This window comes from Gymnoscopelus braueri (genome assembly GCF_963280865.1).
Source record: "Gymnoscopelus braueri genome assembly, chromosome: 21".
NCBI classification, from domain to species: Eukaryota; Metazoa; Chordata; class Actinopteri; order Myctophiformes; family Myctophidae; genus Gymnoscopelus; species Gymnoscopelus braueri.
This window is the reverse complement of record NC_137623.1, coordinates 27486297-27506556: the sequence shown is the minus strand read 5'-3', so window position 1 is coordinate 27506556 and position 20260 is coordinate 27486297. Positions and strand designations below refer to the sequence as shown.

General features: G+C 41.3%; 1 protein-coding gene across 1 annotated transcript in view; it reads right to left on the bottom strand.

Moving 5' to 3' along the window:
* Positions 1-657: 657 nt before the first annotated feature.
* The window catches only part of dok6 (docking protein 6), a 96696-nt gene continuing 77093 nt past the window's right edge, over positions 658-20260 (bottom strand). The window contains 2 exon segments of the mRNA XM_080417839.1: positions 658-1260; positions 18150-18255. Coding sequence (XP_080273965.1) covers positions 1106-1260; positions 18150-18255 — 261 coding nt within the window. The 3' untranslated portion in view covers positions 658-1105.

Here is a 20260-nt window from a genome sequence, read left to right as displayed (position 1 = left end):
ATGTTTCAAAAAATATTTACAAAAAGTCACATCGTGATTCGTTGTGAGATCGGCTATTTTCAATATAGCCAAAATATAGGGGTTAAAAGTTGTTAAAACTGGTTTAGGTGCTATATTGAATGATTTAGCTGGGAAGCCCCTCAAGGACCCCTGGGGGTCCTCGGACCCCACAGTTTGAGAATCACTGCTGTAGAGAACATCAAGTCTCTACAGAGCAGACAGCTCACCTCTCTCTCTCTCCTTCAGATAGTCAGTGAGGCTGGGCTGGCTGAGAGAGAGAGAGAGCAAGGCGGCCGCCTTAAATTGCTTCGCTAATGTAACCTTAGATCAGTGACAGGTTGGAAGCAGAGGCTGTGAAGGCTTTGTATCCTGTCTGTAACCTTGGAGTTAATCTGAATGACACAGGGTCTTTTTTTTCCTGCTGCACTCAAAAGGGATCAAAAATATAAATTGTCGCTGTCGGGTGAAAACCTTTTACTGTAAGTCCAAAACCATTCTTTTTTAAAAATATTATTTTAAAAACGATTTAAAATTGTGAAAATATCAGATCTACAAGCTTGTAGAGTTTTGGCTAAGAGATTTGCTGAAGAGCGGGAAAAGAAGAGCGTACCAAGTACAGTCGCAACTCGAGTCCCTTTTTCTAAGTATAGAGAGGGTTTAAGTGGTTAAACGTGACTTCACATTAATGGAGTGAGTTCAGTGTGACAGCAAATATATGTTTTGTCTTGTATCTTCCTACCTTAACCTTTTGGATGGTGTAGTGCAGTGATTGAAAAGGCTATGTTGACTTGACAGCATGATGACCACATAAAACATTCTTTTGAAAGAAGAAAAAAAAAGCTATAAGAGAAGGATTTTTGGTGCAATTATTTTTAGGCTACTGCTGTTGTCTGACAACAGATACAAAAAGAAAAAAAAAGTTATATCCTTTCAGGAGTTTTACATTACCACTCGCCCTACAGTTTAACACTACCGTTAAGTACTGACATAAAATGGTATATATTACACATGTCACTATACATCTTCTCTATGTTCTCTCTAAAGTGATGGAGTTAAGTGTCCAAGTGTTTTGTTTTGGTTGGGGGGGAGGAGGAGGGGGGTATTGTCATTGGTGAGGTCCTGGGCTGCAACTGGATTCATAGCCACTAGAGGGGGATAGCGCTTCTTCCTGGTGCTGGGACTGCTCTTCGCCTCGCTCATCTGACAGGAAGCTGGAGAACGTCTGTGCTCGTGGGATGAGGGTCATTGTAAGGCTGCTTCCTGGAAAAGACGAGCGAGAAGTTCAAAGGATCAGTTCAATGTTAAAGCTGACAGAAAGCTGTGTTTTTCTGTCAGTGGTGGAAAGTAACTAAGTACATTTACTCAAGTAATGTAAATTTAAGAACAATTTAGAGGTGCTTTTTCAATACTTTATACTTGGTAAATGGTGCATTTATATAGCACTTTTATCCAAAGCGCTTTACAAAGATTATGCATTACATTCACACACACATTCATACACCGATGGCGGAGGAAACAATGCAAGGCACCAACCTGCTCATCGGGAGCAATTAGGGCTTCACCGTCTTGCTCAAGGACACTTCGACACTAACTCTAGGGGAGCCCCCCAGCCCAGGATCGAACTGGGAACCTTACGGTTTACAGTTCACTCTACCCAGCCACTCTACCCCTGAGCCACTGCCACTTCTACTCCACAACATCAGAGGCAAATATTGCACATTTTACTCAACAACAGTACATTTATTTGAAAACTTACAGAGAGATTAGATTATTACAAAAGCTACATTAACCAGTTAAAAGCTATTATATATTTAGGATAGGAAAATAGCAAATTAAAAAAATATATATATTTTGAAAATAATGAGTACTTTAAGTGCATGTTTATTTGTATGCCTATTTTCTTACTATTACTCAAGTACATTTTTAATACAGTACTTAACAGAGTATTTCAACATTGTGGTACTTCCACTACTTTTTTTTGTTTTCTCTCTTAGCATGTAATCGTGGGTTATGTCCAAAACTTAGGACTCAGGATTCAGGATTCAAATGAAAAAATATAAAAATAGCAGATCTACTGTACAAGCTCAAGATTACTTAACTTTACTTTGCTATTTTTGCTACGTTTGTGTTAAACGGTAGTATGGCAAAGTAGGGCATTCATTTACGGGGAATTTTTTTTTTTAATGGATGTTATTGGTAAACCGTGTCAGATAGTCAATAGAGACAGTACTCTGGTGTTGGACAGGTGACAGTAAGCTGCTGCATGCCAGTTCTGTGGTGACACAAAACAACCTTGCCTTGATTGAATCCAGAAGTGTCATTTCAGAAAAGGTGGGTGGCAAAAAGAAAAAAAAAGACTAATGAATATATGGTTGCAGACAAGACAACAACTGTCTGTATTTATAAGTAAACAAAATAATTCTTGAGGCTACAATGCAGAACAGCACTGTACAACAAAGGCTATAGAATACACATACTCGGTTACCCCAGACAGACAGACCATCAACTAATCCAATACAAAGTACATGAGACAAATTTTCTGAGGTGGCAAAAACATGCATGAAAAAAGTGTACTCCTCGGAGCACAGGTCTACTGTCTCCACCAGGGCCCGGAAACTTTGGAAAGCAGCCATAGCCAATTGGAATGGGAGTAGTAGCACAAAGTGTGTTTTGAAGAAAACACACTTTGGCACAAATGGCCTATATATGTTGCGTCATGATCCAACCTACGGGTGTACAACCTACGGTTCAAGAGTTACAGACCAAAATGTGAAGTGGGCTGTTGTAGCGCCACATTGAGGGTGGTTTGAACTATTTCGAATCCATTAGGAATCAAATAGATTTGATTTGACACACATTTATTTTATTCACCCAGGGCACCAGCTGAGCACAAGTGCTCATTTTCAGCAACGCCTTGCACACAGACACGCACTATGTATGCAGTATCCAGATTCCAGACTGGTTTTGACATCATGTTACACTTATACCAAGCTCATGGACACAATGTCATTGGGGAGCCAGGTGTCAATCAATCGTAGTGAACCTACCAGGTTCTGAGAGGGGGTGGGACTAATAAAGGAGGAAGAGAGTCGCCTGGAATCAATACAATTTTCGTTTCTGATCCGGTCGCAATAACTTTACGTCATCAGGTGGCCAGAACCAACGACCGCAACCACCGGTGCCGTGCATCTCCAAAATGATTCCCCTAGTTTAAAACTTGTTTAGTTTGGTATAATCGTTTCGTCTCTTTTGGTATAATAATGGTTTGGTATGTCCATCTTTTATTCTAACTTGTAGTGCGACTAGCAAGATTAAACTAATTGATTCGCATTATGTGGGGAACAAAAACAATGCGACGCCAACCGGAACCAACCACAGAGCCACAATTAATTATTTTCTAGACCGGATCACACTGCTAGTTTTAGAACGAATACCAGGCTTTCCTCCGCGATGGTAAGGCTGGTGACGCCAGGTTAGGAAGAGAGAGAGTTCGAGAGCGAGAGAAACGGGTATAAAATAGTGATGTTTAAGGGTTTGGCAAGTTCAATAATCTGGTAAATGTCACCAAATTAAGAGCCAGGGTGAGGATAGCGTGAAACCCTTAGCCTTATTGTCAAAAACAATAAGGTTGCTGTGTCTGGATCTGGGTTTTCACTCAGTATTTCTACCAGCTGGCATTAATAACTACAAGGTGGGTGGCTGGTGGTGGCTGGTGAACTAACACACTAGCCTGGAGGGGAAGAGAGCGTGAGGCATCTCAACAAGTTTCTGAGTGAGTATGGATGCTACCTGAGAACTGTAATGACAAGGACATTTATAGTTGAAGTATAGGACGTTTAATAGTGTTCTGGATAGTGTGCGTCAGGACCCTGATACCAAAGCTGTTGCAGTAGAGGTGCTCAAGACTGCCGTGCATACCAGAGGATCCAGGTGCTCACAGACAGGTGGGGTGCTGGGTTCTCTAACACACACAAACAGGTAGGGTGCTGGGTTCTCCAGCACACAGACAGACAAGTGGGGTGCTGGGTTCTTCAGCACACAGACAGACAGGTGGGGTGCTGGGTTCTTCAGCACACAGACAGACAGGTGGGGTGCTGGGTTCTTCAGCACACAGACAGACAGGTGGGGTGCTGGGTTCTCCAGCACACAGACAGACAGGTGGGGTGCTGGGTTCTCCAGCACACAGACAGACAGGTGGGGTGCTGGGTTCTTCAGCACACAGACAGACAGGTGGGGTGCTGGGTTCTCTAGCACTCCACTCATAATTATATTGGGAAACTGGTTGCAGAGGCGTTCTAAAGATTTCAAAGGAACTGTGAGTACAGACGATATACTTTCCTTGATCATTTCAAATGAGCTCCAACAAGCATGTCAACTAAATTGGTACCATAGAGCCAACCGTTTCAAAACCCCATGTATTTGTTTTATTTGGGCCAGCATGACCGATTTTATAGGAATGATTCACATGATTATGGAATAAATACCTTTCTGGTATAACGGTCTTTGGATGAATTGGGATATTCTTGTTCGATAGTCATGTGGTAAAACAAATTATGTTTAAATATGCCTGGGGGTTTTAAGCTCACAATATTGTACAGCTATACAATAAGATAACCAGGCCTTTATGTAGAATCAATTGATTTGATTAGGATTCAAACAGACACTTCAAATACTTATTTCCAAATTGGTCCTCGGTGTAAAACAGTACAATATATCAACAAAGCTGAACCTAGAAAAAATATTTAAAAAAAGTAAACCTAATTAAACTAAAGCAATAAAACGAGCACTAACAACAGTCTATATGTATTGCACTGCATTCCGTAAGCCTGCAGAGCTGTGCAACCAGGAGCTCCTCACCACTGCTGTGGGGTCCTGCTCTCATGGTGAGTCACACACCTACACACCCTGTACGCATAAGATAATTGTGTAATGAGGCTTTTTTTTAGCCGTGCTTGTTTCACTATATTTATTAGCCATCGATGGATAATATCAATTGCGAATAAGGTAATATCAATGGGGATAACAGAAGGTGTGTGTGATCACATGGCGTTCATCATATGTAGCTGCAAGGTTTAACTGCTTTAATAAATCTGAGACTCCTTCCACCATGTCATTCACTCATCTCTACATCACAGCGTATTGCTCTCAGGAGAACCTGTTCCCCTGTTATCAGCCTCCAGCACAGAGGTACTCCCAGTCAAGGAGACGGCCAGTGTATAACTGTCTGACAGCTCATTCTCATTGTCTGATGTGACTTTACTGCGTAAATGTACATGTGCGAATGTTAACAACATTCCCTGCCATTGACGGAAATCTCTGTCATTTCAAAACCAACCGTTGACCGCCATTGATGGAGATCTCCGTCAATAAAAAAAACAAAACGTAGGAATGATCCCTCGACTCTGAGAGAAGGAATGGACGGATGTGACGTCATCCCAAAAAACGTCACTTCCGGCCACTCCTATGTTATGAGTTGTAGAAAAACACATCTAGTCGGATTTCTTATTTTTTTGGGTGAAAACGAGCCTTATGCAACGGCCAAAGGCAACAAAATGGCCGATCGCAGTTACAACATTTTTGTTCCGGTGGATAGATGAGACCCTCCCCCACCCCCTAGACAGCCTTTGTTTACATCCGCATGCACATCGTGGCTTCCGCGGCTCAGTTCCTACGTTTAGTTTAAACAAAATGCCATGCAGTACTGTTGTTAAAGAACAAAGTTATACAATGCCATAATACTTTGTACTTGTTTGCCTAAATTGTTCACAGCACAGCTATCTGTTTTTGTATTTTATTCTTGGATTGGTGTTTGTTACATTTAATACATGAAATGAAATACAGTAGAAGTGGTTGAATTCAATTTACGTAATTTGTTATCCCTGAGTCACTAGAATACCGGTAGTTCAAAACAAAACGGAATGCAGTTCACAGGTATGGGGCTCAGCATATAATTGATTGGATTGATATTCTGCATGCCACGAGTGTAAAGGGGTATTTTCTTAAACTTTCAAAGAGAACTGTTAGAGAAACTAGTTTAAAACTTTATAGCCATATTGTTTATGTAATAGACCAAAGTGAGAACAGCTAACTGCTATAGTTAATCATCTGAAACTAAGAAATGAATACGATATGATTAAAGGTAGGGTAAGTGATATTTTTGGGTTAAAACAAAAAGTATTTTGTTAAAAGGTTAAAGCACTATATTCTGATAGTAATCATTGCTATAGAGTGTTTGTTCAGTAACAGGAGTCTCCCCGTCTCTCCAGCTCTTTAATAAACAGAAAATAAATTTTCCGGTAGGTGTCAAAATCTCAGCCAATCAGGAGAAAGTACCCATTTTTAAGCTTCATTTTTATAGTGTTCCAGTTCAAATTTTGCCTGCTCATTTCTTAGTGTCATCATTTCCAATTTCACTTGTTTAATCTATATCCTGATTGAGTTCTCTATCCTGATTGGATAAAATTGAAAATGAAACTGAAACGAAAATGCATTTTTAAGAGCTGGAGAGACGAGGAGACTCCTTTTACTGAACAAACACTCTATAGCAACGAATACTATCAGAATATAGAGCTATTTAACACTTATTTTAACCAAAGAAAATCACTTACCCTACCTTTAAAAAGGGTATACATTTTAATGACATTACTAAGGCTAAAATGAAGTCTCTCTGTTAGTTTTCAATAAAAGTGTAAATCTGGGTGCAGAGTAAAAACAAATCAGACAGATGGTTTTAAACAATAACCTAAATCTCAGTTGTGTCATAATGAACACTGATCATCAGAGGGTATATCAGTCATTCTGTCAGGGGAAGAGGTGTTTGCTGTGGATTTTCATCTTTTGACCTGTCACCTCTCCCTTCAACCTTAAATATAACCTCAAACATTGCATTGGTGTGAAAGGCCTGGTGGTGCAAGAGAAAAGCAGAGGATTCACAATCTGAAGGTTGTGGGTTTGAATCTTGAATCAGCCAACCTCCCTCCTCAAGCTCTCTTTTGGCTCCGGCAGGAGAGGGAGGAGCATGGAGGGAGCCCACCTCTGGAGGGAGGAGCTTAAGATATTTTCAGATTAAGCAAAGCGATATTCTTTTTTTATTTAAGCATTTTATTTTTTGGTAAATTCAAATTAATTTTAAGCATTTCCTATTATTTATTTAGTATAGTATTAGTTGGGTGTGACAGTTAATTTATTGATGCACTTGATTCTTTGAGTGTAAGGTTTTCTATTTTATTTGATGGCTGTTTTAGTTATTATTGAGGTATTTTAACCAGTTTTTTTTCAAGCACACCAGTTTGATTTCAGAGTTATTTCATGTGTTCATTGAGTTATTGAGTTGAGCCTAGAACCTTCGGTTTAAAAACCCCTGGCATGGAAGATGCAAGTGAGAACGAAATACTTAACCTTGTAGAATTTAGAGGGAGAGCGTAAATGTACCAGAGGGTGGGCTTGAACCCCAAACCTTACACTGGCAAACCAATGACATAGCGCCCATGCCACAGAAGCATGGAAGATGAAAGTGGCAATTATGGTAATAATTACTTAACCTTCATCAAATCTACATGTCGAGTAAAGATCTTACAAAAGGTGGATTTGAACTAACTCCCTTCACAGGCTCTGCTTTTCAAGTTCTGTGTCTTACCCTCTGTACCAGCTTGGTGTCTGCTTAATCAGTTCTCTTGCACGCTCTTGAGTGAAGAATTAGAGCCGGGTACAAACTCAACCCCGGTTTTGAACCATGAACCTTATGGTTACTAAACACTAACTTTTCCCCTGAACCACAGACACATGATACTGCAGATGAATGTGACAACGATGGTAATTACTTAGCCTTATCAGATCTACATGCATGAGTGAAGATCTTACAAAAGGGGTATTTGAACCAACCGCCTTCACAGTTCCTGCTCTCCCAGCACTGTACAGGTGCTAATGATTTACTTAGCCTAATAGAATTTAGACCACACCCTGCCCACTATTGAATACTACAAAATTGCCTGACTTTGTAGTCACCAGCTTCGAATGCTATCAATGCATTGAATGGGACATGATCACGTTTTATCAGACCAAACTTAACTTATACAAGTCATCTCCGTCGGTAGGTCAGCATGTCCTGATAACACCCAATGAATGGTCTGATAAATTGCGGGTAGGTCAGTATGTCGCCTACTTTGCCCATTCAATGGTCTGATAAAACGTGATAATGTCCCATTCAATGCATTGATAGCATCCGAATGGGGTGTTGTAGTCGCTACTAAGCTTTCGGAAATATTAAATAGTAATCTTGCATACTAAATACGTATGTTAGAATGCATTTCTGACGGTCCGTAGTGTCCACAGCTGTTGAATACTACAAAATTGTCTGAATTTAGCATAAATCTCACATACTATGTAGTAGCTACTAAGCTTTCGGACTCGGACGGGGCCACAGTCTCTGCTCTTCAAGTTCTGTATCTTACCACTGTACCACTGTGGTTCATACTGAAACAATACTCTTACACGTTCTTCAGTGAAAGATTATAGCGAAGTACAACCTTAATGTATCTTTTTAACTCATCCTTGGTTTTGAACCAAGAACCTTCTGATTATAAAGCATGCTAGATATTTGTGACAACGAATTGCTTAGCATTTAGATATAGATACATGGTGAAAATGTTCCAAAAGGTAGATTTGAACGAGGGACCTTCTGCTTATAAAACACTTCCATATCCTGAACCACACAGACAAATGGAAGACATTTGTGACATGACACTGTCATGATACTACCATGATACTACCATGATACTGACCGTGATACTGACCATGATTCTGACCATGATACTGACCATGATTCTGACCATGATACTGACCATGATTCTGACCATGATAATGACCATTCTACTGACCGTGATACTGACCATGATACTGACCATTATACTGACCATGATACTGACCATGAATCTGACTATGATACTGACCATGATACTGACCATGATACTGACCATGATAATGTCATGATACTGACCATGATACTGACCATGATTCAGACCATGATACTGACCATGATACTGACCATGATACTGACCATGATAATGTCATGATACTGACCATGATACTGACCATGATTCTGACCATGATACTGACCATGATACTGACCATGATACTGACATGATAATGTCATGATACTGACATGATACTGACCATGATAATGTCATGATACTGACATGATACTGACCATGATGGAGTAGAAGTAGTAGCAAAAGTGTGTTTTGCAAAAGAGAAGTTTCTGCTTATAAAACACTTCCATATCCTGAACCACACAGACAAATGGAAGACATTTGTGACATGACACTGTCATGATACTACCATGATACTACCATGATACTGACCGTGATACTGACCATGATTCTGACCATGATACTGACCATGATTCTGACCATGATACTGACCATGATTCTGACCATGATAATGACCATTCTACTGACCGTGATACTGACCATGATACTGACCATTATACTGACCATGATACTGACCATGAATCTGACCATGATACTGACTATGATACTGACCATGATACTGACCATGATACTGACCATGATAATGTCATGATACTGACCATGATACTGACCATGATTCAGACCATGATACTGACCATGATACTGACCATGATACTGACCATGATAATGTCATGATACTGACCATGATACTGACCATGATTCTGACCATGATACTGACCATGATACTGACCATGATACTGACATGATAATGTCATGATACTGACATGATACTGACCATGATAATGTCATGATACTGACATGATACTGACCATGATGGAGTAGAAGTAGTAGCAAAAGTGTGTTTTGCAAAAGAGAAGTTTCACGGAAATCGGACAAAACGGGCCACTCCCGCAAATTTATGAAAACCAATCGTAGCCAATCAGGATGGAATATGACGAATCTGACCGATAGGCCATGATCACATGACTATAGATATCATGTGTACTTATCCCGTAGCACTTGACCTAGCCTTGACGACCATGCAGTCTTATGCAAAGGTTAAAATATAGTTTCAATGTACAGATTATTTATTTGATGCTAGGTTCTTGGTTTACCTATGATAGATTACTGAGGCACTACACTGTCTCTATGCGTTTCATGTATGTGTGGTATATGCGTTTACCTTGGTTACTGTAAATCGCTCTGGATTAAGAGCGTCTGCTAAATCCCTAAATCGTGAAACGTAAATTGTGAAAATCTGTTTAGCTTTTTTGCTAAACAGATTTTCACAATTTACGTTCTGCCTCCTGGTGGTGCTATAACAGGCCCATGTGAAAGATTTGGGCCTCCTGGGAGTGTGTGTGCAAAGTTTCACGCCGATCGGTCCAACGGTGCCGGATATTAGCTGTTTATAGACAGACACAAGGACGGACGTCCGGCCTGGCGGAGATACAGAATTGTATGCATGAATTTTAGGTTAAATGTAAACACTAGGGGGTGGCAACTGCCATCCCCTAGGAACAAAAATTACATGCCTGATTGAATCACGTTGCCCAACCCACTTGGATTATCTGCTTAACATAACCTCAGAGTCTCTTTCTCTCTCTCTCTCCCTGTCTTGTGACTCTTGTCTCTGTCTGGCTCTCTCCACCGTAATCCAAATTAATCATCCCATTTGTTCTTCAGTTCATAGTAGATAACTGAGGGGAGAAGCAGTAATGGATACTTGCGGTGGTGGGATGGAGGAGTGGGCTGTGTGACCATCAATAATACATTAGATGGCTGTTTGTAGATGTGTGCTGTGTGAGGTAAGCCGAGGATAGGGGGGCCGGCAGGGCTGCTGATCTTGCACTCAACAAGGAGGACGTGGCCTGTGATCAATATTTCAGGAGGTGCAAAACCTCGCACAACACTGTAATCAACCCTAACCCTGGACCTGCTCCGGGCCATTAGCCCTTCCCCACCATTCCAACTAGCCAAGAAATGCTGTTTGCATGTCAGCGACTTTTTAATTATCGTTATTTCTTTTATCCATTCAGCTGAGGAGGTTAATTGAAATTTGATTAACAAATTAATATTGAGATTGTTTCTTCCTCTGGACCATTTTATTTCAAATGGAGGACAACTTCAAATTGACAAGGCGATCACTCCCTTCTCTGCCCTTGATGCTATAAGCTGCTGATCAGCACACACACACACAGATTTCAATGTGGTAATCAGGCAGCCTACAGTATAGCCTGAGAGTACGAATAAATTATGTCTACGCTTTACAGTATTGTCTGTGTGCGCGCGTACGTGCACGTGTGTGCGCACAGGGTGAGGTTTCTGAAGAAAAAGTAACAGGACACCTCTGCCCTGCTACTTAACGCTCTACAGTGAAGTTGGACCTCTCTAAGTTGGAACTAGCTGACTGACTTGTGTGGCACACACACACACACACACACACACACACACACACACACACACACACACACACACACACACACACACACACACACACACACACACACACACACACACACACACACACACACACACACACACACACACACACACACACACACACACACACACACACACACACACACACACACACACACACACAGTGTCCTGTGGTGTGGAGCCAGCAATCATGATGCCATCAAAGTGCCCTGTGGGGTAAAGACTGTGTCACGCTGCCAACTCCCCACTACAGGAAACATAAAACACAAGCCGGTGGTGCTTGGTGACCGCTGTCAACCTGTCTGTGTACAACGTCTGTGTGTGACAGACGGACAACGAGGTGTGTGTGTGTGTGTGTGTGTGTACAGTATATAGGGAAACCATGAAAACACGCAGGTTTAATAAAGGGGACACTACCCCCGCAGAACCCCCCCCCCCCCCCTTTTTTTGTCCTTAACCCATTACAACCCGGAGATAGTAACATTACGTTTTTCAGAAAAAAGGATTTAGAACAGTGGTTTACAACAGCGGTTCTCAAAAATAGCAGATATTCAAGCTCACAGCGTGTCACTTTGTGCCATGCTGTGAGTTTGTACATCTGCTATTTTTGTAAAAACAAATAAAAAATCTTGAAAGTGTTATATTTACACAAATCTTCTCTTCTGGGGGTCCGTGGCACAAAACATTTTCAGATGGGGGTCCGCAGGCCAAATACATATCATTATGGGGGTCCTTGGGCACGACAAGGTTTGAGAACTACTGATTTAGAAGGCATGTGTAGGTCTTAATGGGTTAATATAGATTGCTGAGACGCTTGGTGCACAACCAGGCATATCCTTCTCACATCTTTGCCAAGACAATCCCTTTTCTTAAGCTAGGCCAATTTGGCCTGGAAGCAGAGGCTCATGGGAGCCGCAGCAGATCTAATCATCTCTGTGGTCATAAACAGCAGTGTTTGAATGGTGGGACACCCTGCTGCCTGAAGAGGACCATAGTACACACACACGCACACACACACACACGTTAATGTTCATACTGTAATAATGTACACACAGTACATGCTACACACACACCACAGGAAAGATGGTGGCAGCATGTCTCCTCTCCCTCCCTCTTCTCCTCTCCCTCTCCTTCTCTCCTCTGTTTTGCTCCCCTCTCCCTTTCAGAAGCAGACAGTGATTTGTCAGTGCCTTTTCATTACTAGGGAAGGTCGTGTCATCCTATCTAGCCTGGGGTGGCAGCTGCTGGACTGGAGCAGCCCGAGTAAGGGCTGGGAGGGCACGCACACACACACACACACACGAGTGCTTGCGCATGCTCGCGCGCACACACACACACACACACACACACACACACCTGTCTACATCTGCCTCACTGTGTGTGATAACCCAGATGGCCTCCTAGTAACACCTGTAACTGGAGAGCGAGAGGCTACTAGTACCACGAGTCCAGGCTTATGTAAGAGTGCTGACAGTTGGCTTTGTATGCAAAACCTAGCCAGCCAGCCAGAGAATTATATATTACATGCACCGGGGTAGAGGAAAGTTCAGTCCAAAGCCACCAAAATAATTGAGTTCATTTGACTGAAATAATTCATGGCTGTGGTTGTGGTTAAAGTCATCCCTTTTGTGAGTCTGTGGGTCCTCTGGAAAGAAACCAGCCTCAATTGTTCTCAATTGTTCCTGGCATGTATGCATTTTTCATGGGGTTCAGTCTTTACGTACAGTATTTCTTGTCACCTGTTGCAGATAAGGCAGTGTTATCGTCCAAAACACGTATCTTTGTCCCCATGCCTTTGATCGTTCACTCCCTCCGTAAAATCCTTGCATATCACTCCTAGCGGATCAAACGAACGCAGCGCTCCGTGCCATTAGAATTGCTAATGCCAACTGCACGATAAAATAAGAGAGTGGGAGGGAAAAAAGGTAAAGTGAGAACTTGTGTGAAATGACACAAAATTGTTCAGAAATGGGCCTATTTAAAAAATGAAAATGTGCTTTTCCATTCCAATCTTAGAGCTACAGTAGTAATTGAAGCATTTTTGCTAGACGAGGAGCTTTTTCAACTTCAAAACTTAAAGTGCACTTATTCTATGCCTCAGCAAACTTTATAAAACACAAGTGCCTATTCAGTGAACCGTACAACCTGCATAACATTAGAAACCCGGTGTTAAGTGTCAGGGAAGACATTTAATCTAAAAAAAGTGTGTAATTTACAGCAAATATGGTAGATTGCACGAGGCAGCATCGCGCAATAGTGGACGATAATAATAAACATGTAAACTGCCAATAAAACAGAAATGTAGTGGAGTCAAAAGTTCAATAATTCTACCCATCTGACCATTAACTTGTTATGTGGTCAGATGGATATGGACAGAACACATCTCCATGTTTTTACCATTACATATTCCATTATGTGTTTCTATAAAGGTGAGTATATACTGATAGAGCTGCAGCTCAGCATGTGCTGCTGTAAAAGTAACACCCTTTAAAAACCCTAATAAACATGTGGCGAATAAGTTTATGAGGAGTTTCAGTTCAAACGAAAGTGGCTGTGCTGCGTATTGAGATGAAGGAGCTAATTCTCTGCCAGCTCCCCAGTTAAGTGTGGAAAAAGAAATAAACAAATAGCGGCAAACCTCAATAGGACAGGCAACAGTGTTCCTTAATTATTCCCCGGACCCACGGGGTATTTGAACGCAACCCGACCATGACTCAGCAAATTGACTGTGCTGATTGGATATTCATCATGCATGCCGTGATAAACCGAAGGAGCAAGCCAGCTAGCTTGCGTGGTCAAAACGCTCCATTTCTCACCACCTCTCACTGCATTCAACTCGTTCCCACATATTAGGAGGAGATGTTGGTTACCATGAGAGATATAGTGGTAAAATGAAATATCTTTTTAAAAACAAGGCAAAACCATTTAACTCTAATTGCCATTGGTGAGAAAACGCTAATGTTACTTCCGCCTAATTAGTTACATTTTCGCCAGAAACAGACTGTATAAAATATGAGTGACTGCCTTTCATAAACGATACATAGCCACCTCCCTGACAATATCGCCTAGACAGTTTGTTTATTTTTTATCACCAGTGACATCATTGGTAGGCAGGTTTGGTAATTTCAAACAAGATTTCAAAAATATATATTTTTTAAATGCAAAAACAAAAGGCTTCTATTTCAGCATGCTAACTTTCCATTAAGAGAAAGGCTGCAGTTTTCATTTGATTTGATTCATTTGATTTATACAACAGAATATATATACATGCATAATATACTAGTTCTTTCCTGGGAAAGATGACAGATAGTTGTTGTGCCGGTGAGGTAAGAAACCCTAGGGGGGCTTATAAGAGAACCTCACCGTTTACATTACAGACAATTTGAATTTATTAATCTTAGGTTTCTCAACTCTCCACAGCCCAACAATCTTATTATGAAAATACCTTATTATCATGAAACTCACGTTAAGCCTCGCACTTGTTAGCACTAGTGTAGCCTATGGACTTTGATTACAAACAACATGGTTGACATGGTAGGTAGTATTTCACAAACAAAAGGTCGGGTGGGCAGAGTTTATCCTCCACTAACTGTAAATATGTGAGATATTTATAAATAGTTGTTATATCTATAAACAAGCATGCATTGCATGTGTCCAAAATACATGCACTAAAACTAAAGCATGGCTGAAATCAAACTGTCGTCTCGTCTTTGCAGCACAGAAGAACAGGAGATCTATAAGACCTCTACGTTTTTTTCTGGATCAGAGGGCCCACTTGGAAATCTGGAAAGTGTTCGCGGCCCACTCATCTGACCACTTAGCACGGGCAGCCTAATTCAGATGTGTGGGGCTGCATGCATTTTCAGAGCATGTTTATTTTTATGATCAATCAATCGACTGTGCTCCGTTTTGGAACGTATTATACCGTATGTACTTTTAAGTTCCTATTTATCGGTACATTACAGAAAAAATAAATCCCCTTTTTTTGTTTTCCTTTTTGAGAGTGAAAATCGTCTATTATAACCGATGCAAAGTTAGTTTTTTCTCTACTACTGCTCATCGTGGAGTCTCATGATACTCAAACATGCACTGAATGTCGCGCACAAGCTACCGTTCGTTCAGAACAAGATGACGCTGGTTGCTTGTTTCTCTCACAGCTGCCAGGTTCTCACAGCCGCCAGAATAATGTGTTTGCCAATTATTTGAGGGGGCTATACTTGCAATACCCTCACGGCCCACCAGTGGGGCCCCGGCCCACAGGTTGGGCATCACTTGCTCTGGGTCTAGGCAGATGCATGCAGACGGTGTGCCAATGAGGAATCAATGCCTTGATAAGGCCCACGCTGATCCAAGAAACGCCTGTGGCCACATTAACCCATTCAATCCGAGAAAGCATCTGTGTCATTTTAGATTTCTTTGGCTATTCAAAAATAGCAGATATACAAGCTCATAGAGCCTGGGTGGTCCTTGACATGTTGCTATATCAGCGGTTCTCGAACTCTTTTTTTTTTTTTAACTGTAAGGATTTAGAAGACATTTGTAGAATCCCCAGAAGCAAAGATTTGAGATTAAAAAATGTTCGCTTTAAAAAATAAATATATTTAAAAAATTGCACACATTTTCAAGATTAAAAAAAAAATCTCAGATCTACAAGCTCGCACCGAGTGCCACGCTATGAGCTTGTAGATCTGCTATTTTTGAATAGCCCAAAGTATAAAAATAATGGTTAAAGTGGTTACACCGATGCCTTTCCCGGGGTTTTAATGGGTTAAAATCTACGACGGCAGCTCGTCTCTCTGAGGAGCCTTCTCTTCTGATAAATCTGTCTTCTATGGTCACGTGGCTTCCCTCACATCACGGCAGGGAATGGGATTTCTGTCACCCCCCCCCCCCCCCCATCCAACCCCCCACCCCCACCACACCCCACCCCCAGAATCACCTTGTGCGCCTCTGCTGCTTTGCCTGGTGAGACCTTTTGGCCGTGTCCTCAAACACACTGAAGCATTCAATTTATTCATGGAGGGGGGAAAAAACAAGGAGATAATGGCAAACGCTGAATTCATATGAGCGAGGAGGTAGAGGGGAGCTCATTTCTTTTTTTTACTCCACTACAATTATTTGCCAGCTTTAGATACTAGTTACTTTGCAGATTTAGATTTATTAATACAAAAGCATATACACGAAGCAATTAACCCCTGTTTTATACATTTCGAAACATTTGAGTACTCAAGTGAAATCTTTTAATACTAACAGGCCTTTTACTGGTAACAAGAGTATCTTTATATTGTGGCATTGCTACTTTCACGTTAAGTAGTACATAAGTAAAACGATGTGAGTTGCGATGCATTGTGAGCTTGTAGATCTGCTATTTTTCTGAAAGATTTCGTTCCATTTCCTGAACATTTCCTGGTGACATACAAGGTTTCCACCCGACAGTGACGGAATAATGATCCATGGGTAAAATGATTAAATTTGGTCCGTATTGATACTCGGGACTTGAATGAACACTGAGGATGCAAGTCTCTTTTCCTTTTTCTTTTGTACTTCTTTCTTAATCTTTTTTTTTTAAAGATTTTATCCAACACTTTTACAGGCATGCTAATTTATGTAATAAAAGACTCACAATTGCGTTTGAGCTTATCAGGCCACAATTAAGTGATAAACAAAGGAAAAAAAGAAATGCAAGCCGCAATATTTCTAAAAGTGTGATGTAACATCGTCTTTCATCTTTGCCTGGCTTCTTCTAATTTGTTTTATCAGTGAAAGCCAAAAGGACTCTAATCCTCAGATAAAGTCTACTAATCAACTAATACCATGGACACGGCATAATCTCATCAGTGCACTAATCACCTCCCTGCCTCTGCTGTACACACACACACACACACACACACACACACACACACACACACACACACACACACACACACACACACACACACACACACACACACACACACACACACACACACACACACACACACACACACACACACACACACACACACACACACACACACACCTTCCTCAGCCATGTCTCTTGACACACGTTATACTTGTGAGCACATCAAAAATGTAGGACAATGATTTGACTTTTAATCATAATAACCCTAAAGCCAAAAATAGCAAAAGTTCACAACGCAAGTAAGTATTAAATCAGGCATAACTCTAACCATATCCCCCTAAACCAAGCTCTAAATGTCTAATCCTAACCCTAAACCCAACCTGAATCTTTTCCTAATTGTAAAATTCTAATTTATGTTTAAACCATAAAAGCTATTTATTTTGTGAAGGACCAGGAAGATTGTCCTCACAATATCCATTTCTCAAACTGTACTTGTGGGGACATTTGGCCCTCACAAGTATAATAATACACGCGCACGCACGCACACACGCGCACACACACATACACAGCTGTACCCGCTGTGACGGATTAAACCACTGCTTAATGATATTGTCGATATGGCAGCATCTCTCCCACACACACATGCACAAAAACACTTCCCTCTCAAAGAAATACGCAAACCTCTCTCTCTCTCTCTCTCTCTCCCTCAGTTCTTTGTTTCTCCCTCTCTCCTCCCTGCCCTCCCTCCCCCTCTGCCCCTCATCCCTTGCTGTGCCTCCACTGCACCCAATATGGTCCACACACATAGCAATTTACACCAGCGGGGGGAAGGGGAGGTAAGAAGGGGGATAAACAGCAATACTGTGTGCATATGATAATTAGTAGCAGCGTGTCCGTACCTTGGTAACTGTAGAGATCTCCCACGCTGTTCTGGCGCGTGATGTGCTGCCAGTAGGCACTGCGTGGCAGCGAGATGGACTTGGTTAGCATCTCTCTGGAGTGGATCTGAAAAGCGGACAGAGAGAGAAAAAGCCCTTTACAGTTTCTCCTCCTCATGCCCAGGCTACTCATAAGCCACACGCACAGCGAGGAGGATATGGCTCTTTTTGGAAGTAAACAAGAGGCAGAGGGGAAAGAAGAGCCTTCGCATACTACCGCATTTCCAGACCCATTTAACCGGGAACGTATCCGTGGAACCACTTTAACCCTTATTTTATACTTTGGCTATTCAAAAATAGCAGATATACAAGTGAAAAAGTGTGCAAATCTTTGAATATATATATACAGTATATATTTTAAAGCGAACATTTTTAACTCAAATCTTTGCTTCTGGGGGGTCCCTGGAACAACATATTTTGAGATGGGGGTCTGCGGCCAAATACAAATCATTTTGTACTTTTTTTTGGTACATTTGTAGAATCCCCAGAAGCAAAGATTTGAGTTACACATGTTCACTTTAAAAAATATAATTATATTCAAAGATTTGCACAAATGTTCATGATTTTTCACAAAAAAAGCAGAGCAAAGCTCATAGCGCGGCACTATGAGCTTGTATAGACAAATCCACAGAACGGCAATCATAACTGCGGTGTCAAGCGGCTGCCGCTCCGCACCGCGACACCGCAGTTATGATTGCCTACACAGGCAGCGCGTCTGTGGATTCGTCTATATCTGCATATATTTTTGAATACAGGGTTCCCACACATTTTTAACAATGAATTTTCTAAACTTTTCCATAACTTTTCCAAAGTATTTTACCCCATTTCCAGGACTATAGAAATCATACAGTGCAATAATGAGACTCTTAAACCAGTGTGCCATCAATGCCCCGAAACAGACTCGAGCGAAGGTGTCACGTGACAAAAAGAACAGATCTACAAGCTAACAACGTATCAAGTAGCACTGCATTTTACCACATTTTACCTGTCTTTCACGTAATGTTAGACAAAAACAATGTATTTCGTTGCTGTCGGGGAAAAACCTCTCATCTACAGTGTCACACAAAAGTAGCAGATCTACAAGCTCGAAACGCGGCTCGAAACGCGGCTCGAAATGCGGCTCGAAATGCGGCTCGAAGCGACGCGTTTTGAGCTTGTACTGTAGATCTGCTACTTTTGCCACTTTAGAATTTGAATCCTGAAAACTAACAGTTTTGAACATTTTCCAAAACATTTGATTAATTCCAAACCTTTTCCAGGCTTGGAAAACTGTTTTTCTAATTCCAAAATATTTCCAGGAATTTCATGACCGTGGTTAAAATCTAAAATGACAGATGCTTTCCCGGTCCTAATGGGTTAAGTGCCAATTTAATTCAGAATGGGTGAGGAGGAAGATATATTCTAGTGACGTTTAGTGCATCACATCAGAATGTACCCTACTGGCCAGGACCACTGGCGTAGCGGTCCGGGCGCCTAGGCTACAATGTAGCCTGACGGCCTTTGCTGCGTGTCACTCTCCATCTCTCACCCCATTTCCTGTCAGCCTACCTGTCCTATCCATGATAAAGGCATAAAAGGCCAAAAAAAAATATTATTTTTTTAAAACTATTTTTTAAATATCGTTGCTGTCAGGTAGAAACCTCTTATCTTCATACTTTTTTGGTTTTGGTAAATGAATGGCCTACTTCGCCATACTACAGTGTCACACAAAAGTAACAAAAAATGGCAGATATAAAAGCTCAAAACATTTTGAGCTCGTAGATCTGCAGATAAAAAAATATTTGGATCCTGAAAACTAACAGTTTTGGACAATATGAGGTTTCCGCCCGACAGCAACGATGTTATACTTTTATAGTTTACCATTAAAAGGAGTGGTCTCATAGCCACGGCACCACTTTAGCTGCTGTCGACAAATTTGCAACGTGTGTAATGAATTTAACAAGAAAATGGGGGAAGGGGGGGGGCATTAAACAGAATCTACTTAATAGTAAACATGATATTCCCCAGAGCCATGATGTAAGTGTAAGTGGTCAGTGTTCTGCGGCTATCCCTGTGATTTATAGCGGCCGAGG